Source organism: Archocentrus centrarchus, chromosome 15 (assembly GCF_007364275.1).
Source record: "Archocentrus centrarchus isolate MPI-CPG fArcCen1 chromosome 15, fArcCen1, whole genome shotgun sequence".
In the NCBI taxonomy this organism is placed as follows: Eukaryota; Metazoa; Chordata; class Actinopteri; order Cichliformes; family Cichlidae; genus Archocentrus; species Archocentrus centrarchus.
The window spans coordinates 109,640-136,234 of NC_044360.1; the positions used below are offsets into that span (position 1 = coordinate 109,640).

Consider the following 26,595-nt stretch of genomic DNA (forward strand, 5'->3'; position numbering starts at 1 on the left):
AGATTATGCTCACGCAGCCCCCAGTTTTTCAACATAAACACTGATGATGCAACAGCAGCAGTCAGCTGTTTTACATGCAGTCAGTCTGCACAAGCGCAAAGAGGCGGAGCCGGTGAGCTCAGATGGAGCGGAAGGAAGTTTTCTCCCTGTAAGTCGCTCAGCAGCGACTTCACTTCCTGAGGGTCCTCAGGAAGAACAACTTGGACTCAAACCTGCTGCTGACCTTCTACTGCTCATCCATTGAGAGCCTGTTGACGTACTGTATCACAGTATGGTACGGCAGCTGCACTGAGGCAGACAGGGTCAGGCTTCAGAGGGTAGTCAAGACAGCACAAAGAATCGTTGGCTGCCCTCTCCCCTCCCTGATGGACATCTACACCTCCCGCTGCATCAGCAGAGCCAGGAACATCATCAAGGACAGCTCACACCCTGGCTTTGACCTGTTTGACCTGCTGCCCTCTGGCAGGCACTACAGGTGCATCAAAGCCAGAAAAAACAGACTCAAGAACAGTTTCTTCGCCAGAGCAATCACCACCCTGAACTCACACACTCACCCACTGTAACTGTGCAACACCCACATCTCTGTGCAATATTATATTATTCATACTGAACAATATCTATCACTCCTATATTGTGTAATATCCAGTATTCATTCACTAGTGCAATATTCATTCACCAAGTGCAATATTCATCATCTTCATTATTATATGTATACACGCATTTACTTTCCTACAATGTACAGATGCACCAATGTAGGTATGTATGTATATATTTTATACATTCTATTTTTTGTATATTTTACACATTGTTTATTTTCTGTATATCTCTTGATCACATTGATTATACTAGATTATAATATTTTTATAATATTTCTATTTTCATTTTAGAGAGTTTGATTTTCTGTTACATGGCACTGAACAGGAGTGGCCCTCCAATCTCATTGTACATCCTGTATAATGACAATAAAGGCATTCTATTCTATTCTATTAAACCTTTACTGGGAAACAGCTGGAGGTCCTTCATCAACCACCTGATCAGTAAGTGCAGAAAAGAGAACTTTGTAGCTGCTCCATCCACCCTGTTTGTTCACACAGGGAAAAACTGCAGTACAGAAGTTAAAATATGCAGATGAACTGTTAATGTGAAAAAATTATTTCTTATCCAGTTACTCAGGTAATTGATGGTATAATTGATTGAATACTCGATTACTATTAAGCGATAGTTGCAGCCCTACTGAAATTTGCAACATACTATAAGCCAATGCATCACCTTCTCACATAGGAGCAACAGGATTCAGGTGATAGAGTGATTGATGTAAGCAAGTAAAGTTTATTTATTTAGTGCTTTTCACAGACAAAAAGTCACAAAGTGCTGTACAATAATTAAAACACAATATCAAAAAAACCCAGATAAAACACCATGTTAAAAACATATTAACATTACCATATTAAAAGAAAAAGAACAAAAATAAAGTCAACAGAGAAAGGCCTGGTTAAACAGAAAAGTTTTCAACTGTTTTTTTAAGACTCAGAGTCAACTAAATGGAGCTGGAGTGGTAAACAGTTCCAGAGCTTTGGTGCCACCGCCTGAAAAGCTCTGCCCCTCCCTGGTTCTTAGTCTTGTATGTGGGACAACTAAAAGACTTTGATTTTGTTGTGTGTGAGACTGTTAACGTATGTAAAATGTATCCAGGCATTTGAAATCAATTGTTTTTTTTGTTTTGTTTTTTTAAAAAGATTGGATTTGTATCGGTATCGGCATATACAATATCGGTATCAGACCTAAAAAAGTGGTATCGTGCCATCCCTAGTTTCCACTGAAAACATTGCCGTGTAAATGGGACCTTTGAAACATTACCTTGCCTCTAGTAACACTGTGAGGAATCTTGGAGTTGTTTTTGACCAGGATATGTCCTTCAGTGCACATATTAAACAAATATGTAGGACCGCTTTATTGCATTTGTGCAATACTTCTAAAATTAGAAACATTCTTTCTCAGAGTGATGCTGAAAAGCTAATTCATGCATTTATTACTTCTAGGCTGGACTATTGCAATTTATTATTAACAGGCTGTCCTAAAAGCTCCCTGAAAAGCCTTCAGCTGATCCAAAATGCTGCAGCTAGAGTACTGACAGGGACTAGAAAGAGAGAGCAGATTTCTCCCATATTGGCTTCTCTTCATTGGCTAGAATAGAATTTAAAATCCTTCTCACATACTTTTAAGATTAGGCTTAAACCTTTCCTTTTTGATCAAGCTTATAGTTAGGGCTGGATCAGGTCCCTAAACCCTCCCTTAGTTATGCTGCTATAGGCCTAGGCTGCTGGGGGGTTCCCATGATGCACTGAGTGTTTCTTTTCATTCACCTCTTTTCACTCTGCATTTAATCATTAGTTATTATTAATCTCTGTCTCTCTCCCCTCAGCCCCAACTGGTCACAGCAGATGACTGCCCCTCCCTGCGGCTGGTTCTGCTGGAGGTTTCTTCCTGTTAAAAGGGAGTTTTTCCTTCCCTCTGTTGTCAAGTGCTGCTCATATGGGTCGTTTTGACTGTTGGGTTTTCTCTGTATTATTGTAGGGTCTTTAACTTACAATATAATGTTGTGATTTGGCGCTATATGGATAAAGTTGAATAGAAAGATCAGCTGTTATCTTCCAATCAGTCTGATCAGAAGTTCTAATAACAGTTTATCAAGTTGTTTAACCCTGCGTGTCTGTAATTTAAAGTGATCAGGGTTTATTTATCACAGTCTGATTAATCAATAACAGTGAATTCAAGGCGTTCAGACATAGGTTAATAAACGATCGATACCCTATCTGGTCTTACTGATCAGCAAAACGGAACTCAGTGATGGATTGCGCTGGTTAGTTACCAATCGGTTACTGAGATCAGCTCAATAACTGACCAGCTCGATCATCGACCCACGTCAGTCCGCACAGTATCGCTCAGTGCCTACAGGATGCCAGTTTGCGGTCAATTTATTGATCATCGATGAACAGGAAGTTTCTGATGCTAACGTTAGCACGGAGAAGCTAACAGTTAGAAAACAAGATAAAAGCGACTACCACCCGCTCCCGAGACTCACCTCCGATCACTGATCTATAGATCCGTGCTCCCACTCTGATCTCTGATCGATAACTTTTAACTTTTAGCTGAGAGCCGAACTTCCCTTCTTCTCTGCTTACGTACTTCCTCTTCTTCTATGGCTTCACAGCCGGCAGCAGATCAACCAACAGATTACTTAGTGACCCCTGCCGGAGATGAAAAGAACTGCAGCAGCAAAACGCTTTCATCCGCTTCATACCAGCTATTAAATTTTTGTTTTTTAAATGTCATTTATTTTTAGTTTTACTGAGCACACTACAGTAAAACCAGAGGTTCCTTCAGAAACCGCACAGTAAAATCACTCTGTGATGAACTAAAATTAAATATTTAAAAATAAAAATTAAACTCAATCTGGAAATGAACTGAAGCCCAACTCTGACCCTGACCCCAATCCCTGACTCTTTCCCAGATTTATTTTCAGCTCATGTTGAACCTGATTTTTCACAGTTTACATGTTCTCACAGAAAAATATCAGAACAGGTAAATCTAGGAAAGAACCCAGGCTATGTTTTGACTCCCCTTAAGGTCACTCATCCGTGATTAACTTCCTTTCAGCCTGTCATGGTAACGCGTCACCTTATCACGAATTTGAGTTCTTCACTGTGTTGTTGCCATGGAGACAGTGACCCAATGCCTTCTGTTGCCATGGTTACTGAGGGTCAGCTGTGAGGATCAGCTGCAGTTTTTGAAAACAATATAAACAAATAACAACAAACACAAATCTTACAGCTCTGTGTGTGTGTGTGTGTGTGTGTGTGTGTGTGTGTGTGTGTGTGTGTGTGTGTGTGTGTGTGTGTGTGTGAGATCTGTTACCCTGACATCTCGCCTCAAACATCCTGTCATCATATCCATGGCAACAGAGGGAGAAATGTGGCATACTGCTTGGTGTTGAGATCAAAGTGTGTGCGTGCGTGCGTGCGTGTGTGTGTGCGTGCGTGAGAGTGTGTGTGTGATGCGTGCACATGCCTGTGTGCACGTGTGTGTGTGTATGGAAAATTTCTTCTTCTTGTCCTTAATCTTTACTTCTGATAAACTGCATTTAGTTTATCTCGAATTTAAGAACCGAAGAATCTGAGCGAAACAAAGATGAGTAGAGACAGAAAACGTGTGTTTTGAAAGCAGTGTGTGGGTCTGAGCAGGAGTGAAGGTCATCAGAATAAAAGCATCTGAATGAATCAGACGTGTGTGACATCATCCAGACTCAGATGAAACCTGAAAGTTTTTCTTTTTCAGGGAAAATGCTCCCTGAGCTCTCAGCCCCCACCAGCTACACCTGGGCTCTGTCCAGGAGTTTCATTTAACCTTCAGCTTGTTGGTGAGAGGTTACCTGTGAGGTGAATACCTGAGCTCAGATTTTATTTAACCCTGTGCTGTACTGATGGTGAAGATGATTTTTCTTTCTGAAAAAGAGTGTGTATGTTCATTAATCTGGAATCCCCATGTGAGCCGAATCCCTTGGAGGAGATGTGAAGCGAGTGACACCTGAGTCTCTTCAGCCTCTTCGGTCCTTTTTGGACCTTTTCTCGGTCCTGTGGGAATCTTCGTGATTCTGGGCTGCAGAGAGTCGAGGCTGCAGTTCTCTGGATGAAACGAATGAATGACTGAAAATAGAAGCTGCTGTTCCGCAGAGAGTAGCTGAACACACTGAGCGTGCTCGCTGAGTCGTGTTCACAAACCTTCAAGCGCATTAGACTCACTGCAGCTGCTTCACTAAAACTCACTCTGTACACTCAGGAAGCCTTTAACACACACAAGTGTTATAATTCAAAAATAATTTCAGGTTTAATTTATAAACTGATTTTGATTCAATCAGCTGACTGAGGTAAAAGTTCAGTAGACAAATGGGTCATGGGCTCTTTCTTTTAATCGAATTTTAATTTTGTTTAAGATTTTATTTTTATGCAGAACTGTTCAAAGTAGCCTCACCATGAATGACTGCTTTGATTTAAATAGGAGTATCTTTATTAAAAAGATTTTAAGGTGGCTATAATGAAGCCATTACCTAAAAAGCTTTTTATTGATTCAGGTGTTTCAGTTAGTTATTGACCAGTTTTGTTTTGCTCTGATTGTTGTTGCAGGCTGTCCGGTCTTGGTACTGTCACCGTGTGAGCCTGGTTCACATGTCAGACTTAACTTGGACTTGTTCTTGGTGGATATTGGGGCTGACTTTTGTCACAGATTCTGTTCATAATGTTCATGACTTCTAAGTGCATCCAAGTGGTGGGGGGTTGAGGATTTTGATGTGGTTCTGTTGGCTTCATCTGATGGTGACCTCCAATTCACAGTGGGGCAGTTCACAGGGATGGCAATTAACACCTCCAGGTCTGAAGCTATGATTCTCAACCAGGAAAGGGTAGAGTGCCCACTCCAGGCCAGGGAGGAGTTCCAGTATCAGGATTATTCCTGAGTGAAGGATGGAGGGAGATTAACAGATGGACTGAAATGGAAGCTGTTGATCTACTTATTGCCCTCGGCTCTGGCCATGAGCTGTGGGTAGTGATGAAATGAGATGCAGATACAAGCAGCAGAATAAGACAAATTATGTTGTTTAGGCCCAGTGGCACCAGCTGTACCCCCTGCAGCAACCTTTCCTCTCTGGCTTCATATGAGAAATCCATTGTCACAAATTCAGGTGTGAAAATGGATCCGACAAAAAAGGATGAATACTCATGTAAACACAGTGGGAAAATTTTGCTTTTTCCAGTTGAGGCGGCTGTCAAAAATCAAGCCTCTTCTGTCCAAATGCAATCTTGAAACATCAATACATGCTTTTATAACGTCACGTCTTGATTACTGCAATGCACTTTTAATTAGAATTAAACAGGCCTCCATTGCTCGCCTACAGGTGATTCAAAAGCACATCATTCCAATTTTAGCTTCCCTTCACTGCCTTGCAATTAATTTATGAATCCAGTTTAAAATATTTTTACTTGTTTTTAAGTCTCTTAATGGTCATTCCCAATTTTATCTGTCTGAACTGCTGCACCTTCTTGTTCTCTCAGGTCAGCAGACCAGATGCTTTAACTCACTCCAAAGATGTAACACAAACTCAGAGGTGATTGAGCTTTCACAGTCGTGGCTCCAAAACTGTGGAATGATTTGCTGTAGGCCGTCAGACAGGCTCCTTCACTTGCTGTGTTAAAAATCTCATTTGAAAATACACTTTTACTCCCTGGCCTTCTAACCCAGAGTGAGATTTTCACTGTGATTTAATTTTTTAATTTTTTTTTTATTTTATTTCTTTTTAAACTTCTGCAGCTATTTTGATGTTTGGTGTTATTGTGCAGCACTTTGGTTGGCTCTGTGGTTCTTTTTAAAAGTGCTTCATAAATAAAATGGTATGGTATGGTATGGTATGGTAGCAGAAATGAGCATCCTCTGTAGGGTGTCTGCACTCAGCCTTAAAAACAGGGTGAGGAGCTCAGAGTACACCCACTCCTCCTCCACATCAGTAGGAGCCAGTTAAGGTCATTCAGCATCTGCTAGGAGGGGTGTCTCATGTCCAGATGGAGAGATTGAGGCTTGACATGGAGGTCTGGGAATGTACTAGAGTCTCCAAAAAGAGCTGGAGGAGGTGGCTAGGAGAAGGAAGTCTGGGAATGTCTGCTTAGACTGCTGCCCCCAAGATAAGATAGAGAACATGAATAGAGTAGCTGTCAAACAGCTGAGTGATCTACAGAAGAATGGTTTATTTGAAGAGTTTCGGTCAGGTTTTAGAGTGCATCATAGCGCAGGAACAGCACTAAGGAACAGACTCATTTCTTTGGTTGTCCTGTTAGACCTCAGCAGCATTTGATACTACTGATCACAGCATTTTACTATATACATCATTGGAGGTTTAGCCAAATTATAGACCAGATTTAATGAGAAGATTTAAAACAGGCTGAACACATTAGAAACTCTTCAAGAATTAGAAACTGAAGGGATTCACCACAGACCGGATTAAAAAACTCCAAGAACTTATTTCTGATAAATGGACAGCATTACCTGCCCACACTGGAGATGGGTTTACCTTTCTCATAGAATAATTTTGCATCTCTTTATATTTTGGCTGACTACATGATTGAAAACGTTCATGTGTACCACCTCTATCTACATACACCAATTAGATCCATGTATTCAGACTAATCACTAAGCTTGTCTGAGCTCTGCTCCTCTCTGATCATGGATTTTTTTGGGGGGAGATATTCAACACGCGGTATTTCTGTGAGAACACACAGACTCCATGAATGTTGTCCCTGATTTCTGAGGTTTGGTTTGGAGTCACACAGCAGGAAGTGATGAACTGTTTGTGATTCATCACAAACATGCTTAATTGTGATGACCTTCATGCCTCCTTGCTCACCTCCTCCCCTCTTGTATCCTTTGAGCTTGCTCGGTTTGTTCATAGATTCCTGTTTGATTCACTGGAGCGTGAGTTTATTCAAACTGAATCTAACTAAAGACTCAGGAGCGGAGAGGAGCTGATCTGAGGTCAACTACAGGCAGTGAGGTGAGGAGACCAGCCTTAGTCTGTGCAGAGTAAAGTTCAGAGACACCAGCCAGTACTGTTTTTCCCACTGAGGCATGTCAGCCAATCAGAATCAACTGTTTGCCATCAGCAAGCAGCCCCTATTTCTGTGTTTTGATATCATGGAGGAAGCAGTAAACTCATTTTTTTTCTCCGGGAGTGATGATGGTTAAAAATCAGTAAAAGAGTCTGTGAATGTTGAGGGTGAGGTGAAAACAGTACAGAAAAACAGAGCAGAAGAAAGAAGCAGGTGGAGAACCTGATCTGTCAAATCACCATCGTTATGAAAGTGAAAGCTCAGGTTGAAAGTGCTGAACATTTAGTCAAAAGTCTGATCCTTACCCTTTGTCTTCTGGGTCAGTTTGTAGCATATGTTCACCTGCAGAGAAACCTTTGCTGATGAAAGTGAGGCTGTTTAGACCACTTCCTGTTGTGTGATCAGAGAAGGCCACGGAGGCTGTCAATGACCTGACAGAAAGTCAGACTCTCCGTTCATTAAAATCAGATGAATGCAGGTGAGGAAGATGTTAGAATTATAAGAAGGAAGGACAACAATGTAAACTTAGTACAAAAGTAAGGAACTTTGTGTTTGGTCAATTATTTCTTTGTTGTAACAATGTTTCCTGGCAATAACTTATCCTGTTGGAAAGCATGTTTATTTCCTGTTAAATGGAGGCACATCTAAAAGGAAAATGCACTTGTGGGTTGAGCAACAGAGTCGAGTTTGTGGGCTGTGGTGATGAAAAACTTGCCAAATCTTTTCTGCCAAACAGCTTATTCTGTTACTGACTCTTGTTTGGAACTTATGTGGTTGCAGTACGAACAGCACGCCCAAGCTGAGCCCACAAGTGTTCAGTGGGGTTTAGGTCAGGACTGCAGGCAGGCCATTCCATCCTCTCCACTTCCAAATTCTGTAGGTAGCCTCTGATAACCAGAAGCTCCAAACAAAAATTAATAACAAAATAAGCTGTTTGACAGAGAAGATTTGGCAACTTTTTCATGGGTACAACCTACATACTCAACTTTGCTGCTCAACCCACAAACGCATTTTTCTTACAAACGTGGCGTCATTTAACGGGAAATAAATGGGCTTTTCAATGGGATAAGATTTTCCAAGAAGCATTGTTACAACAAAGAAATAATCCACCATACACACATCTCCTTACTTTTGTGCTAAGTTTAGACAATTTGAAACCTTCAGGAACACACAGTCCTTGTACTCTCATTTTTAACTGCTGAACATTGTCCTCCTTTCAGATTGTCCGCATGTTTGGATATAGTGTTTGATGTCATAAAAAAAGAACATGCAAATAAAAATGAATGATGGTGAGAAAAGTTCCCACACTGAGTTATTTAACATAAGATGGTCTCACATTTTCAGCTGCTGTGACATGTTATGAAATCTCTTGATTTAGCAGTAATTTTGATAACACAACAGGTGAATTTATATTTATTCATATATAACTCAAACCTCTGTCACTGACCTTTGCAGCATTCATGTTGATTCCACATTCAGGCTGAAAATCACAGAATTGGCTCACATCCGAGGAGTTTCCCTAGAGGGCAGTTGAGGTAAAACATTTGGTACAAGTATAAAAAGAACAACCAACCACGTGGTTGGTGAGATGCCTGAGATCAGATAACAGTTACAGTTTCTCAGAGCAAAACTCCAGATGTTTCCCAGTTTGTGGGTATTTTCACTTTACTCAAGTTTTTTCAGGTTACTTTGTATTTCTTCCTTATTTTCACTGCATTTACTCAACAGCTTCAGTGGCTTCTCAAACTTAGCCTCACCTGTAAATTGTCTGAAGTGCTTTTGAGACATTCCAGTATTTTTTGTCCCTCCTGACATGGACTGTGATGTGTCAGGAACACTGTGTTTTAGATGGTAGGAGCGTTAATGTCAGTTGCTTTGTGTGAATTGCTTACACTCACAGAAATGATTCATGGCAGAGTTAAGTTTTATGCATTTACATCTATTTGACTTTATTTAAAAACTCATATTTTTTAAATGTATGCCTTAAAATTAATTAATATCTACATAATCTAATCAATTCTTAAATGTATTGAATGTAATTAGTTAATATGTACCTAAACAGTTTAAATAATTACAGTTGTAAAACAAACAAGATTCTGTTATGTAAAATTTATGTGATTGGTTTTCATTGAAGTTATGAGATGTGAAATGGGGAAACCGGTAATGATGTCTTGCACCAGTAGGTAGCAGTAATGTCCCTATAAGTTGGTTGCAAACCATCTCAAAATGATAAAAGAAGAAGAGGATGCACTGCACATTCCCGGGTCTCCAGCACTGTGGTTCATGTGGGTAGCAGTCGTCCATGTGACGGTAAGCGATCCTAGACATCCTGTGTTCTATTACTTTTAAATGTGTCCTAATCGTGCAGTTTATATCACATCACATAAATATCAATTCATTTATATAGTTTGTAATCATTTTAAGCAGTTTTATCTTATGCTGGTGGACCAGACAATACCAGCGCATGTTAGCATCACAACTAGCAAGCTAGCTATTTCACGACATCTTAGCTAGTTTGGTAATACAGCTTGATACTGGATTAAATTAACCCCTTTCGGTTTTCATGACTAGTAACATAAGTTGCAAAGCAAGCTGGATAGCGTTCTCTTTGGCCACAACATTTAGCATAATTATTTTGTAATAAGTTAGGCTCTGTCCGCTAGCTTAAAGGTGAACTTGAGAACTCCATGCCATGGGGTTGTTTTGGTAGGTGCAAACTCATTACTTTTCGAGGAAATTCTGCGGTGTGAATGCAAAATATGGCATTTTTGTGATTCATGCAAATCTGCAATTAAAATATTTCTTTTTTTGAGGGGGTCAGTGTGCTTTGCGAGCTCAGTCATGAGTACAAATCACATTGTTGGGAGTGCCTACCAGCCCCGCCTGGGAGTTGAGGATGCCATTATCTACCTGCTAAACCGAGTCTACGCTCACCTGGATAAGCCGGCCAGCACTGTGAGGGTCATGTTCTTTGACTTCTCAAGTGCATTCAACACCATTCAGCCTGCTCTTCTGGGTGATAAGTTGACAGCGATGCAGGTAGATGTCCCCCTTGTGTCCTGGATTGTTGACTACCTGACTGGCAGACCACAGTATGTACGGCTGCAGCACTGTGTGTCTGACAGAGTAGTTAGCAAGACTGGAGCCCCACAAGGGACTGTCCTCTCTCCCTTCCTCTTCACCCTCTACACCACAGACTTCAGCTACTGCTCAGAGACCTGCCATCTTCAAAAGTTTTCTGATGACTCTGCAATAGTTGGATGTATCAGCAGGGGTGATGAGAATGAGTACAGGAAGACAGTGAAGGACTTTGTCACATGGTGCAAGCGGAACCACCTAGAGCTCAACGTGACAAAGACAAAGGAACTGGTGGTGGACTTGAGGAAAAACAAGGCACCGGTGGCCCCTATGTCCATCGGAGGGGTCAGTGTGGACACCGTTGAGGACTACAAATATCTGTGAGTACACATTGACAACAAACTGGACTGGGCTAAGAACACTGATGCCCTATACAGGAAGGGCCAAAGTCGCCTCTATTTTCTGAGACGCCTGAGGTCCTTCAACATCTGCCGGACTATGCTCAGGATCTTCTATGAGTCTGTGGTGGCGAGTGCCATCCTCTATGCTGTTGCATGCTGGGGCAGCAGACTGAGGGCGGCAGACGCCAACAGACTCAATAAACTGATCCACAAAGCCAGTGATGTGGTGGGAGTGGAGCTGGATTCGCTTATGGCAGTGTCGGAGAGGAGGATGCTGTCTAAGCTGCAGGCCATTATGAACAATGGCTCCCACCCACTCTACAACACAGTGATGGGACACAGGAGCACATTCAGTGCAAGACTCATCCCACCAAAATGCACCACAGAGCGCCACAGGAGGTCATTTCTACCTGTGGCCATCAGACTCTATAACTCCTCCCTTAATAGGTGGCATTGTGGTTCATCAGTGTCATTCACTTATCAGTATTCAATTGTACATAAAATTGTTTAAATTTCCATATACATTGTACATACACTTATACATTGTACAAAAAAGGACTGTGCATATATATATAATGACACCTATTTAAAAATTTTTGCACTCACAATTTTCATATGTGTATAGATTTAGATGTGTATATAGTCAAAATATCTCTTTAGTCTTTATACTTTTATGCCTTTAGTGTATGTTATTGTGTTTTAGGTTTACTCGTTTAAATGAAACGGTTGCAGCTGTAACAGTAGTAATTTCCCTTTGGGATCAATAAAGTATTCTGACTGACTGACTGACTGACTTTTCCGGACTCCGCGGCACTCGTAAGCCTCTTTCCCGCTTTTTTAAATGATGCTGCTTTCCTGCTTGTTAAACCTAGTCATGTTGCGTTTTACAGTGCGCATAATTTATCCGTTTTTTGTGGTGGCTGTGACATAATTCTTCTGGCTTGCTGTCCCTGATACAGAGTGTGCTGCTGGTCTGTTTGTGTGTGGAAGCATGAATTCATTACAGTCTATATATATATATATATATATATATATATATATATATATATGCTTTTATTTTTAATTATGTCAGTTTTGGTCCTCGATACTTACCCTCCTCCCAGCTGTCTTTGTCTCCTCTCTACTGACTACCTATTTTGCCATTCTCCTCACTCTTCTAGCCTTTTTTCTTTCCAAACCATTCTATTACTCACCTCGCTCTAGTATTCTTCTCCTTGCAAGCCACCTCTCATAACCTCTTCTGTTAACCTTCTCTCCTTTCTCCTACTCCATCCTCTCTCAACCAGCTGTCCTCCCTTTGATAATATTCTGTTTAATAAAAACTCATCAGTTAATACTAATACTGTCTCCTGTCTGTGCATTCTGCTTGGGTGGTTAAGTATTTAAATAAACAAAACTAACTTTGGGTCTCCACCTTAGATTAGCAAAGGATGGCAGGACGAGTAACTTTCAGAGTCCTCTTTGGAGGTGAAGACGATGCAAGAAAACTCACCATTGAATCTGGAATACCAAACACTGTGGAGGAATTCGCTCTTCAAATAAAGACTTTCTTCCAAGTGAATGAGCCATTCAGACTTCAGTACAGAGACAGAGAAATGGACGATCAGTTCATGAACCTCTCATCAACTTCAGAACTTGAAGATAAAGCTACTGTGAAAGTTGTGTTCATGCCTTCTGAGACAACCAGCTCTAATCCACTCTCAAGAGATACCAGCCCCACAATCCCTGGTACTCCTTCCAGTGTCTGCTCCTCATCTCATGGAGCAAATGATTCAGACTCCTACAGCAGCAATGATACCATCATCTTGTCCTCGCCCAAGACCGCTCCTGTTCTTGGCCCAAAGTCTTTGTTGTTCCTCGTTTCTCATACTGTGCTGAGATGATACTTCACTCTGGAAATAATGAGTTCAATGCACATGGAACTTTGCTGTCTCCTACCCCAAAAACACGTTCTGATATTCTTGAGGGCCTAGCTGAAGAAATCATGAAGTATACAGCATATCCAAAAGATGAGCAGCTAGAAGAAGTGGCCAAGGCCCTGATACAGTCCCACCCATATCTACTGGAGAAAGGCACTCGCAGTGGCTACTGTGGTTGGAAGCACTACTTGAAAATAAAGATGATGAACTTCAGATCAAAGCTCAGGTATGTGTTTTATTTAATGGGCTCTATTTTGTCTCCATCTTTTGCTATACAACATTTGTGCCGGTGCAAGATATTACATGTTAGTCCAACACATTCTTAGATTAATTTAATATAACGATAAAATTTATTTTTCTTCTCAGCCGAGCTGGACATCCTGAGGTTGCAGTCAACTCTCTGAAGAATAAACAGAAAGGCCAAGAGAAGCCAGCAGCCAACATCAAGAAGCCCAGGAAGGCAGAAGTTAATTTCTGTCCAAACATACCCAGAGGTGAAACAAGAGAGAGTATGGAGGCAGAAAGGGTGGCTCTACTGACAGAGGTAAAAAAGAAGAAAAAGGATGAGGCTGAGATCAAGAGGATGATGCAGCATACCTTCTCGATCAGGAGGCAGGAGGTTCTCCAGGAGCCAGCAATTCCAGAGTTCCAAAACAGATGGCCAGCACTCTTTGATGTCAGTGAGGTAAGTGTTAATCTGAAGTGTAGTGACTTGATCTATGAATGATCTTCTTTAGGAACTGTTAAAGTTTGTATCCTGTCTGTGTTGTCTTTTACAGATCAACTTAGAGTTTATACGACTGACAACCAGTGGCGGTTTCTGATATGGGCGACATGGGCAGCCGCCCAGGGCGGCATTTCATCTAGGGCGGCATGACCGCCCCCCTCCCCCCAACGCATTGCGATCCCCGCAGCAGCGCCTACCTCACTGCTCCACTTGTGGGGTAATGGGCGCCCTCTGCCTGCTGTGTGTTGCATGTAGCTTTCTGCAATGGTCTGACAGGTTGTAACAGAAGGAAAGGGGCAGGCGGGGGATTCTCTCTCTGTCTCACTGTCACTGCTTCACTCGATCGTCACACACACAGCGCTGCCCCGCCCCCTTCTCCTCTCAGCCTGGGCTGCGAGTCGAGTGAAGCAGTGATGGCGTGAGAGTGAGACAGTCAGCCGGGTTCATTCATTCATGCCTGTACAGTTTTGGTCTGGTTACAGCCAACAGTAACCGCTGAATTATAAATAAAGGCGACTTTTGCTGGCAGTCTCTCGCCAAACCTTTCATCCTCACTGACACTGCCATATCAAGATTAACGCGAAGTGTATGTACTAATATTGAAAAGTTTTGCGAGATCTCGCAAAAGTAACTTGGGATCTCGCAAAACTTTTGCGAGATATGCAAAACTGACTTTTTTTTTTTTTTTTTTTTTGTCCTCCCATGTTTTTTTCCCCCCATGTTCCACAGAATGAATCTGTGCATCTATTGTGTGTGTGTGTGTGTGTGTGGGGGGGGGGGGGGGGGGGGGGGGGGGCTCGCCCAGGGCGCCAAACAGGCTAGGACCGCCACTGCTGACAACTGTACCTCTGACCTCCAAATTCTTTGGAGAACTGCACCGTCTGACAGACAACCTTATCAAGGTTTTCAATACCAAAGGTGGAGCTGCAGGAAAAAAGATCACCGCCATAATGGCCCAAATGGATAATGTATGTATTTTGGGTTTCTTTTGTTTTGTTTTGTTTTTTTTTGGCTAATCTGATAAGCATATGATTTGAGCAATTCAGCTGTATGTGAAATGTGCTCATATGTTAAATTTTTCAATGGTTTTTGTAGCCCTTTCAAAATTATTGTTTACTAAATGAGCTTAGACATTTGTTAGCTTTACATGAGTGGGGTAAACCAAGGTGATGGGGTGGTCAAGTAGGGAAATGTCACTGACTTTGTTAGCCTCAGCACCTGTGTTTTAGTGAGTCTCTGACACTGACAAGCATGAATCATATGTTTGTTTTGTTTTTTTTCAGAATGAAGACATCAATGTGAGGCGTGATTGTGTGCTGAGTTGTCTGAGCATCTACCTCAATGAAGACCTGAACACACTAGTTAAAGAATACGTGGTAGGTCAGCTGTCCTTTGTGCCAGATGTAATTTCCATCCAGATGTGCCTGACAACATGTGCTGTTCATGAGAATGGGATAGACATGAGGACACATTGACCTTAACCACCAATAGTTCATCATTGAGTCCAGTGGGTTGTTTGTTTAGAATGAGAAATTCCCATAAAGCAAATGGTGGTAGTGCTGTCGCTTTGTAGGAAGTAAATCCACTTGGTCCAGAGGAACCCGAGGATAAAGTGGGCCAAGTTGGGACACCTAAACGCCTTCACTATACCAGGGACGACAATTCTCGCCAAAAGAACAAGGTGAGGACACAGGTCCTTCATAGTTCTCATGACCCAGCAGCATGTTTGGAAGTGTTAAGTAAGAAATGCCTTTCAAATAATGTCAGATCATTTTGATTCTTGGTTCTGATCAGCTGGATTCTAATGTTTGTTTGGGGGGGGATCACTAGGATGCATGTTGTGGACCGTCTGCATATGAACTCCAGCGCCTTGAGAACATCATACAGAAGGAAGCCGCCTTGTCGTCTTTGAAGATATGGCAAGTACGTGGACTTTATCTGAACCTATAACCAATACAAGCCTGATTAGCTGTTCTCCATTTCACAGTCTCTCCCTCTCATACTTTGTTTCTTCACGTAATCTCAGTCTCTCTTTTTCTCTCCATCCTGCTCTTTTTACTGTTGTCCCCTACTGTCCTCTCTGTATCTTTCTTTCTCTCATACTCACTTCTCTCCCACCAGTGTAACTTCACACACATTGAGCATGGGATTTTAAAAAAGTGTCAAATTTGGTCTTAATGGGTTCTCAATTTTTTTTCCTTCTGCAATGTAATTTACATAGATGTCATTCCTGTCTTCCTCCATCAGCATATCTTGTAGTATGTATAGTGTTGCTGTCCATGGATAGAAACAATGGGATAATTACTGTTTTTCTCTGTGAAAAGGCAGCTGAGAATCTGAGGCAGTCAGTAAAGCCAAGAGGTAAGTCATAAAGCAGTGTAGTTGGAAGCATGAATTGTTTTTGCTGATGGTGCTGAATATTGACTAGAAGGGGGGTGTTTCCAAAAGCCAAGGGGTGAAGGGAGAGACAGGGTTAGGTTAGGAAAAGGTTGGCTTTCTCTTCCCAATCATCCTCCCTCCAACCTTCCTCTTACTCATACTGTCCTCTCTTAGGCCAATGCAAGACAGCTCACTTCTTTACAGGTGCTGAAAAGTTGAATCATTTCAGCTTTTCAACGCTGCCCAGCACCTCCCCTGTTGATTACATAAGGTCAAGTTTTGTCACCAATTTGCAAATAACTGGGCAAAACACAGAGTGAGTCAGCTTTAGACTTAACGGGCTTGATGCACACACTCCACCACTTCCTGACTGGAAGACTGCATCTCTGTTTCTTGTACCATACTATTGTTTTAAGTGACTTATCAGGTGCCCAGGCTCAGCTCAAACATGTGAGAGCAAAACTACTCCTTCAAAGGATAATTGTCAGATTTTAATTGTCACCGTGGCAGAAAAGTGCACAATATTCAAGAGTAGTACTGCACACCTGATTAATCACTTAAACTTATAGTATATACAGGAAATAAAGGAAGTAGTGGAGCTTGTGCATCAAGTCTATTATTCCAGTGAGGAGTGTAAGAAGGAGAATAAACCTTGCCTCCTTTTCTTCAATTCGTTTTTCCTGCACCAATGAACAGTTTCTTATTTGGCTCTTACAGCTACTGGCTACGTATTTACATCACTGATCTCTGAATCAAATCAGTGGGGGCTTCCTGGTTCTGTATTGCTAGATGTCTGTGTATTTTTAGTTGGTGTTTTGTTAACTGCATTTTTTTCTGGCAGGTCAAAGGCTTCATTGGGAAAAGTGCCGGCTCTGCAGTGTCCCCGGAAATTCCTTCGTCTTAAAGAAGCACAAACCCTTACCCTCAGTGGTGGATCAACCCATCAACAAGTGAGAACAAGACGACTGCTGTAAAGGATAATTGTCAGTTTTTAATTGTTGTTGTCATCTTGATTGAAAAGTCCACGATTTGAGAGTAGACTGTGTATAATCTCATGTTAACAAGAACACAAAATGCATCCTTGAAACTTTCTTTATTTTCCAGGCTTTTAGGAGGTGATCAAAGGTCTTAAGGTCATTGTTACCTTGAACATGCATCCATCTCATTCTCATGAACGCATATATGCAGCACTTTAAAGAAATACCTTCAAATTAACATTCAGTTGGCCTAAGGATGAGCTGCTTAGATTTTGGTGGTCAAGGTTAGGTTCACACAGCTCATCATTCTGTTCTCTTTCTGTTCCAGGACACTGAATCCAGAGAGGCTGAGGCAGATGTTGCAGAAAAGACCATGGGCATCTACACTGTCCGAGCAGAGGGTCGTGGTCCTGATGGTCCAGGTAATGGACGCTTTGCTGATGTTGGTGTTGTGCTGGAAGGCGTGAAAGTTCTCCATAACCTGCAGAGTGTCAGCCATGCATGTGTGATGCTTTATGGGCTGATCTACGCACTCAACTTGAGCTATCCAAAATGCCTGAAGCGTACATTTGAGGTGTACCAGAAAATCCTGATGGACCTGGACTCAACCAAGCTTTCACCAAAAGTACAGGCACTGAAAATCAAATTGCTCCAGTGATTTGGCTGTCAATAATGCACTTAAACAGCCCCTACCTGATTTTTCTTTTTTCTCAGACAGGATCTTGTGTTCAAATGACCCCTTAGTTCTTGAAGGGTGTGTCAGGGAAATATCTGTTTTTGTTTTGTTTTCTTATGATGCTGAAGCATTTAATGGGAGTGTTGTGAGTGTGGCTGTGTAAGTGGGTTCATAGATGGAGTTTCTAAAGTGTGTTAGCTGGCAGTTTTGCAGTGGCTCAGCTCAAACTACATTTGTCTTTCTTCCCAGATTTAATAGGACCTAGTTATGTGTTTAAAAGATATTTAATCTACAAAAAAGTGCTTTAAATTGTGTAATTTCATGTTTTTAATGTTTAATGTCAAGTTTTAATGTTAATAAAACTGTTGAATGAACAAGGTGGTCTGATTGTCATTAAGATTGTACTGAATGGAAAGGAATTGCATAAATGTGATGCATTTTGATTAATTTGGTTTATTAAAAGAAATATGTGCTATTTATTTTGTTTAGGTAACCTGATTATTATGCAATTCAGCTAATATACTTTATGTATTTGAAATAAATACACTTGTTATTATTAATTTAATTATACTTTAATAATAGTAAATACATAAACTTGACGATTATGCATTTAAAATAAATAGGCTTTATTACACTAATGAATATGCATCATGTTTATTTGATAGGTTTGTGTTAAAATTATCTAAAAAAAGTAAATGGGAATTTGTCATGTAATAAAATTACATAAATTTTAAAAGTTAGGGTTAAATATTTCTGTGAGTGTAGTAACTCTAATTTAAAAACGTTTTTTTTTTTTTACTTTTGTGTCCAACGCTGCAAAGATCTTAAGAATTTTTATTTAAATGGTAACTGGACTAGTTCTTATGTAGCACTTTTCCACTCTGTTTGAGCACTCAAAGAAACACGTTTACATTTACCCCATTCACACCCATTCATACAAGCACTTCCATGATTAAGTAAGCTAAGTGCTTTTATTAGCTAACATTCACACACATTCACACTCCAACGCTTGCATCAGAGAGCAACTTGGGGTTAAGTATCTTGCCCAAGGATACATTGGCATGCAGCCTGGAGTAGCCAGGATTCAAACCGCCAACCTTTCGATCAGTAGATGACCTGCTCTACCTCCTGAGGTAGAGCCACCCCCAAATGATACACAAGTTCACTCACTGGGATTTACATTTTAAATCTTTATTGAGCTGATGTGGGTTTTTCTTCTTTAAGCTCCTCACAGGTTAAACATCAGCAAAGACATTTGACATCAAAACAGCTGGAAACCTGATTTCAAGCAGGTAACAGGGGTGAGCATTCATAAACACGAGTTGATCCTTAAATGAAGACTTTGAATGAAGTGTTTCAGGCTATAGCAACATGTCAGTATGAGAAAAAGAGGGGAACCTCAGTTAAAAAGTTAAAGGTTAAAGGGGTAGTCTGTGTAATTGTGCTTTGGTTCAAACCCTACAATACTTCACACAGAAGAAGTAGCGAGATACTTCACACTCCAGCTGCTCCTCCATCCTCACATTCAATCAAAATGCTTCCAACACTTCAGCTTACTGTCTCTACTATCACCATGGAAACAAAGGATGGGTCCAATTGCACCACAGATTGCTGGGTTAACCCCAGATGGCCTGAGGTCTGACCTGAGGGGGTCACTGTAGGACATGCCTGACCTGAGGGAGCAGCACAGGGTTTGAGTTAATCTCGCCACCATTTAAAAGTCAAGCCAAGCCAACTTTATTTACAGTATATAGCACTTTAGAAACAGTGGGTACTGACCAAAGTGCTTAACATTAAAAACACAATAAAATACAAAGCATTAAAAAATTTAAACATAATTAAAATTGATAAGCTAAAAACAAATGAGTAAAAGCCAATAAAAGTCAACTCTCAGACTGTTACCCATGAAAAAGGTGGGTTTTAAGAAGTGACTTAAAAATGGACGAACCCTGTCTAAGATGCAGTGGGAGTGAATTCCACAGCCTAGGTGCTGCCACAGCAAAAGCTCTGTCCCCTCTGAGCTTTTGTTGTGTCCTCGGCACATCCAGGAGCAGCTGATCAGCTGACCTGAGCGACTGGGAGGGTGAGTGCACATGTAGGAGCTCAGAGAGGTAAGGGGGGCAAGACCATTTAATGACTTTAAAGCAAATAAAAGAATTTTAAAATGCACTCTAAAATGAATAGGGAGCCAGTGCAGTGAGGCCAAAACAGGAGAAATATGATCTCTCTTCCATGTACCAGTCAAAATCTGAGCAGCTGCATTTTGCACCAGCTGAAGAGGGGACGGGGATGACTGGGAAACCCAATAATAAAGAGAGTCACAGTAATCCAGTTGTGAGTGCATGGATTATAGTTTCAAAGTCCTGTTTTGAAAGGATCTGTTTGACCTTAGCCAGTTGTCTAAGTTTTAAAAAGTTGGATTTCACCACTGCACTGATCTGCTTATCTAGTTTAAAGACACTGCCCATTCTGACACCCAGGTTAGAAAGAATAGGTTTTATATATTGTGTTAGAGGCCCCAGATCTACAGGAAAGGACCCACCAGTAGTACCAGGACCAGCATTCAAAACCTCTGTCTTCTTGTTATTAAAATGAAGAAAGTTTAGTGCCATCCAGGTTTCAACTTCATCTAGGCACTTAATCAAAGATTTTGTAGAACACGAGTTTTCTTGTTTTAAGGGGACATACACCAGACTGTCATCAGCATAAAAATTTAAAGCACATTTGTGCTTTCTAAAAATGGAAACCAAGGAAAGAAGATACAATGAAAATAGCAGTGGTCCAAGGACGGAACCCTGGGGTATCCCACATAACAGAGGAGAACATGAAGACTTAAAACTATCAAGACTAACATAGAATATTCTCTCAGTCAGGTAGGACCCCAGCCAATTCTCTACAAGAAATTAAAATACTGTGATCCACTGTATCAAAGGCCGCTGTTAAATCTAGTAAAACTAGGATAAAATAATCCCCAGAGTCTGTAGCTAAAAGAATATCATTAAAAACCTTCATCATCATGGCCTTGCACGTTCATTAATCGCTGATTTTACTGGAAAACTCAAGGGTCAAAAGTCAAATACTGACCCTGACTGCCTCAGGACATTGTCTGTATGACAAAGTTCAGTCCAGAGAGGCAAGAAGAGAATTAATACAAAACTATCAAACTAACGTTACATGAAGCTTAATTAAATATCTTATTTTAAATGTCTTCTAAACTGGCAGCAGTTCTGTTTGGACTTTGACAATGGTACACAGAGGGTTAGGGTACTTAGTGTTTTTCTTTCTGAGTACTCAAATGGTTAGGGTACTTTTTACTACATGCCTCATTCACCCAATCACAGACATTCAGTGCACACACTCACTCTGATGGATGCACTGGGGAAAACTTGGGGTTCAGTTTCTTGTCCAAGGATATTTTGAGATGTAGGTTGGAGAAGCCCACCACTAGTAGTTGACCAGCTCTTCCTCCTGAGGCACAGCTACTTTGTGAACAGGATCTTCTAATGTGCAAGTCTGGGCAGTGTTTCCTCCTGGTTGGTGTGACCAATTGTATCCCTCCTATTATCAGATAAACTCCACAAGACATCACCTCCATAGTTGCTGTGGTTGATGAAGCTGGCTGCGGCACCCCTTCTCAGCAGCAGCTCAGTGGTCAGTTGACAAATTCCCCCGAAAGGCTGCGGCCGCAGCGAGCTGAGCGCATCTTCAGCTCATGGTAGCACTGTACGAAGCTGTGATAGATGAAGGTGATGGGCAGTGCCAGCAGGACAATGCCACTCACCACGCAGAGGCCTCCGAGTACACGGCCTGCCACTGTCATCGGGTACATGTCTCCATATCCCACTGTGGTCATGGAGATAATGACCCACCAGCAGGCGGCGGGGATGCTGGCATAGTCATGGTTTCCAGCCTCCAGGTCAAGGCCATGCTCCAGCAACTGGGCCAGTGCACTGAAGATTGCCATAGCAACACAAATGAAGACCAGGAGCATCACCATCTCACGGTAGCAGCGCCGCAGTGTCAGGCCAAGAGTCTGCAGGCCCAGGAAGTGACGTGCCAGCTTGATAACCCAGAAGATCCGCATCATGCGCAGGACCCGCAGTGTCACACCAGCTCTCTGCAGTTGCGAGTTCTCACCTGTCAGACTTGTCATGGCAACAGAGATGTAGTATGGCAGAATGGCCAAAAGGTCGATTATGTTCAGAGGTCGCTGGATGAAATCCCACTTATCACGTGACACGAGGAAACGGATGATACATTCAGCTGTGAACCAACCGATACACACCGCCTCGATGATCCTACAGGGGAAGGGCCAGGGGGACCAATGAAAGACCAGAGAGAGATGAGTCCAGTGAGATGTTGCTGAGAATGAACAATCACAGCTAGAGAGATATCAGACAACTGTCCACAGTGACACATTTGAAGCAGAGGGAACACATGTGACTACAGGGTTTCACACAGAGGGAGGTCATAAACACACAAGCACAAGTGTGGGTGTGTGTGTATGTTAAATTAATAATATTATATACACAGGGTTATATGTGCCTCCATTTGTGGAGTGGTTTATGTTTTGGTTTAGCAAGAGAAACATCACTGGTTTGATTTCAGCACAAGTCTGTTTTGGGGTTGTGTCAGGGTGAACATCCAGTGTAAAACTCTGCCAAATCAAACATGTGGAGCTACCCACTGTGGCGACCCCTTGTGACAACAAAGCAGCTGAAAGAAGCTTTATATACACAGGGGCATATACACGTTATAACAAATAAATTACTGATCAATAATCAGCCTCTCCTCTGAGTCTCTCCTCCATGTTCTGCAGCTGGTAGTCCTGGTTCTGTTCTTTGTGGTGGCTCATGAACCAGTTCTCCACCTGCTTCAGGTTCTGGTTATACTGACCTTCCAGAACTGGAGCAGTTTCCAGCTGTCTGCATGAGGCGACTCTGAATGATACTGAGGACAACTCAACGTATGCGGGTCTGAATGAGTCCTACCTTTGCTGTTCCAGGGCAGTCCAATCAGGTAAGGTGCTGGCACACAGCATCACCATGGAGATGACGACAAACAGCATGGACACCGAGGCGAGGAGCTGTGCAGCCAGCGAGGATGTGGGCTCCTCAAATGTCCTCCTCATCCTCTCCAGCCAAGGACTCTCCAGAATGTCAGCACCCCGTGGTAGCTCCTCCTCTGGGAAGAAGTGTACGAGGGCGTCAGACATGCGGTCGTCAAGGCGGCGTTGACAGCACAGTTGCAGGTCAGAGCTCTCCAGGCCCCAGTACAGCATCTCATTGTAGAAGGAAAGCTCACACATGTGCGGCACAAAGCGCAGTTTCCCATGCTGCACGTACAGCATAATGAAGCTGAAGGCCTCTGAGTGGCGGTCAAAGAAGAACTCATTGCTGTCACTGTCATAGTCATCGCAGAGCTCGAGAAGCTCGCTCTCTGACACACAGCGAAGCAGGCGACTGAGTCTGCTAAGGGGGAGGCGCCTCATCAACTCCGCAGTGTAGGAGAACCTGCGGCCACCGACATTCAGCGTGCAGAGGCTGCTTCCACATTTCATATTTGTTTTCAGTGAGGAGGTAATGCCACAGGCTGCTTCCTGCAGTTTTTGCTGGAAACCTTCAGACTCCTGGAGACACAACCTTCATCGTCTGAAGCTGCTCCAAAGTTTCACATCCAGAGTGCAAGAAAACTGTTTCCATCTTACATTCCACACTCAGAGAAAAATGTCTTCAGAGGTTCAGTGAAACAGAAAGCATGTCAGAGACATGAAGCAGATCAAATGAAGAGTGACCCACAGTTGCTTCAAATCTTCTTTGATTAATTTTAGTCAAACTCTGAGAAACTGAATCAGTTTTAAAGCCACAGCTGGATTTCATGCTCATCAGAAATCGGCAAGCCTTTTAAAAAAATCAGTCCAGCAAGAATCCTCTTTGACTTCTGCTGCATCTCTGAGAGTGAAGAGCAGAAGCTCGTCCTCCTCTTCCTCCTCCTCCTCCTGTCAGAGAGGGGGAGGATCACTCGATGATCCAAACAGTCTGAGCTGGAAACACTTTGAATCCCCAAAATCCTCCTCACTGTTCAATCTGCTCATCTTCTTCTGATCCTCTTCAGGTGTCCTCATCTTATCACAAATTAAATATTTAACCCACTTCATTATAATTTAATGTGTCAGTGAGCATCAAAGGCATGTGTGAATAATGATTTTATAAACTCACTAATAACCTGCAGTTAGAGCTGTAGAAAGGGCTCCCCCTGCTGCCCCATCATTTGATTTAAAGTTAAATATTTAAACTGAAGTCTGCAGTTTTCTTTAATAAAAAAAATGGGCTACTGATGCCTCAAAAGAAAAGTGGGTGACAGGTATATCAACCTGCAGCTGAATGCACATATGGTGTTTCAGCTTCATACCTGTTCCATCTACAGGATCAGGGCACCTCAATATTTTTCTGAGGCCCTTAAAAAAAAGATGCTTTGCTCTTGGAACATGACTGATGGTAGAACTCACCTTTTCTTCTCTTCTTTTCTTCATCAGAGAAAATTATTTTGCCCCAGTTCCCAGCAGTCCAATTTCTGTACTGTTTGCATAGTTCTGCACTGGTGATGCCCTAATCCCACATTCAGCTTTAGGAGATAGTCCTGGTGCTTGCTGAACTTTCTTGGGCACCCTGAAGCCTTGTTCACAACAACTGAACCTCTCCTTGAAGCTCTTGATGATCTAATAAATGGTTGATTTAGGTAAAATCTTACTAGCAGCAATACTCTCCCATTTGAAGCCCTTTTTAAGCAAAGCTTTTTACAGCCTTATTTGATAGTGTATAGAGGCAAGAGACAGTAACTGTAATTTCCCCATTGTGGGACTAATAAAGGTATTCGTATACAGCAAGGTGGGAGGCGAGAGATGGGAAAGACACGCAGTAAATGACAACAGGTTGGGACGTGAACCTGTGCCGCCTACGCCATCATGCAGCATACATGGTTGCCTGCTCATCCACTGAGCCACCCCAGCTGAGGTTTAAACCAGGAATCTAACTGTGACCACTGCACCACTATCTTTGATCAATGAAATGCTTCTAAAGAACCATAAACATTTACTGACAATCAGCACAACTTATAAACTGACATATTTCAATAGGAAGAAAGTTTCATGTCTGCATTTATACATTTTCAAGAGAGAACACATCAACCACAAAACAGAGCTTTGTATTTATATCCCAACCATCTTTGTATGAATCCACCTGAGTCAGTGCAGTGAATAACTCACCAAACATCCAAAATGCAATTTGTGTAGAAAGAGTAAAAATGATCGGTTCAGTGCAGAACCAATTGTTCATCCGCTCCCTGCTAACTTCCTCTCAGCTCAGGATTATTATTCTGAAAGAATCTAAGCTGTTGATTTGCTTTCTGTTTTAGTTCAGTGATCACTTCATCGAACAGTTACTTCATTGATTTCCTGAATGAAAATCCAGTTATCATATTTCTATTTGTTATATTAACTTTCTGACCCCTCTTATATTTATTTATCTTTTCATCCTCTGAATTTGATGATAACCCTCTTTTCAGTCTTCCTTTTTTGTACTCAAGCCTCTGTCTTCATAACTTTACATCCACCACATGAAACTCTTCTACAAATCTGGGACATATTTTCTTTTAAAGCATTTCAAACCTCTGACAGCTGCAGCATGTTGTAGTTTGGGAAGAAACTTCATAAATCCAACACATGTAAAATTGAAAGTTCTGTTTTTAGAAGAGAAGAAGAAACAGCCTGCTGAAACTGGCTGCCTGCTCGCGCGGCGCCGGAAGTACAGAAAAAAAAAAAAAAAAAACCTAAGCTTAATGTCTGTGTAGATTCTCAGTCATCCAGGTCATAGTAGTCTCTGGAGCTTGAAAAAGGCGACTGGACTTCTTTTTGTTTCTTGAAGACGTTTCACCTCTCATCCGAAAGGCTTCTTCAGTTCTCAACCAAATGGTGAAGAGACCCAGGTATTTAAACCCCTGTGGGCGTAGTCCCCTGGAGGTGGTTATGACCCTCTATTGTTCATGTGCTTGAACACATGTGCCCAGGTGTGAAGGGGGCGTGGGTCATATTTAATCAGTGGTTTCAGTTGAAACCAATTTAGGACTCCGCTCCATTGTTTCCTGTGGCCTATTGAGGTCACTGGAACAAAGGTGTGAATGGGGGTTGAGACGTCTGGGAAGGGAGCTCAGGACAGCACTGTAAGCGGGGGAAAGTTGGTGACGTAATCCACCTCCTCTGTTCAATGATGGTTGTCCACAGTGGACATAGATGGCTTCTTTCACTCCTCTTTCAAACCATCTGTTTTCCCTGTCCAAAATGTGAACATTGGCATCCTCAAAAGAGTGCCCTTTTTCCTTCAGATGCAGATGTACTGCTGAATCTTGTCCTGTCGAGGTGGCTCTTCTATGTTGTGCAATTCGTTTGTGAAGAGGCTGAAGAGGCTGTTTGGCCTTTTTCAAGCTCCAGAGACCTAAGCTTAATGTAAAGTCTTCACATCAGACCTGTTTCTGGACCCGCTTTTACCCCTTTACTGTCTTTCATTACTGCTTTACCTTTTTAATGCATTTCATTAATGTATTAATTAGGGGTGGGACACGATTAAAAAAATTAATCGAATTAATTAGAAGCTTTGTAATTAATTAATCGAAATAATCGCATTTTAATCACATTTAAATATTTAACATGAGAAATATTAATTTAAGTTTGGTTGATGAATGAATCAATATACATGAGCTTAAACTTCAAAATTTTGTTTATTTTCCCACCAGTC

General features: G+C 41.8%; 2 protein-coding genes across 2 annotated transcripts in view; both read right to left on the minus strand.

The window, feature by feature from the left end:
- Positions 1 to 3,214, minus strand: part of tspan14 (tetraspanin 14) — a 28,590-nt gene extending 25,376 nt beyond the window's left edge. The window contains exon 1 of the mRNA XM_030748213.1: positions 3,083 to 3,214. The gene's annotated coding sequence lies outside the window, so the exon portion shown is untranslated. The remainder of the gene's footprint in view (positions 1 to 3,082) is intronic.
- A 15,802-nt stretch (positions 3,215 to 19,016) lies between these two features.
- Positions 19,017 to 23,393, minus strand: LOC115792854 (potassium voltage-gated channel subfamily G member 3-like). Its single transcript, XM_030747431.1, has 2 exons — positions 22,798 to 23,393; positions 19,017 to 22,104 (listed from the first exon to the last, which is right to left on the minus strand). The coding sequence occupies exons 1-2, from the start codon at positions 23,364 to 23,366 to the stop codon at positions 21,459 to 21,461; spliced, it is 1,215 nt and encodes a 404-aa protein (XP_030603291.1). The 5' UTR covers positions 23,367 to 23,393; the 3' UTR covers positions 19,017 to 21,458.
- Positions 23,394 to 26,595: the final 3,202 nt, after the last annotated feature.

Excerpts from the sequence above, each read along its gene's own strand:
- LOC115792854 (XM_030747431.1), bottom strand. The coding sequence starts at position 23,366 with ATGAAATGTGGAAGCAGCCTCTGCACGCTGAATGTCGGTGGCCGCAGG. Across the intron at positions 22,105-22,797 it reads ACTGCCCTGGAACAGCAAAG|GATCATCGAGGCGGTGTGTA; the intron begins GTAGGACTCATT and ends CTTCCCCTGTAG.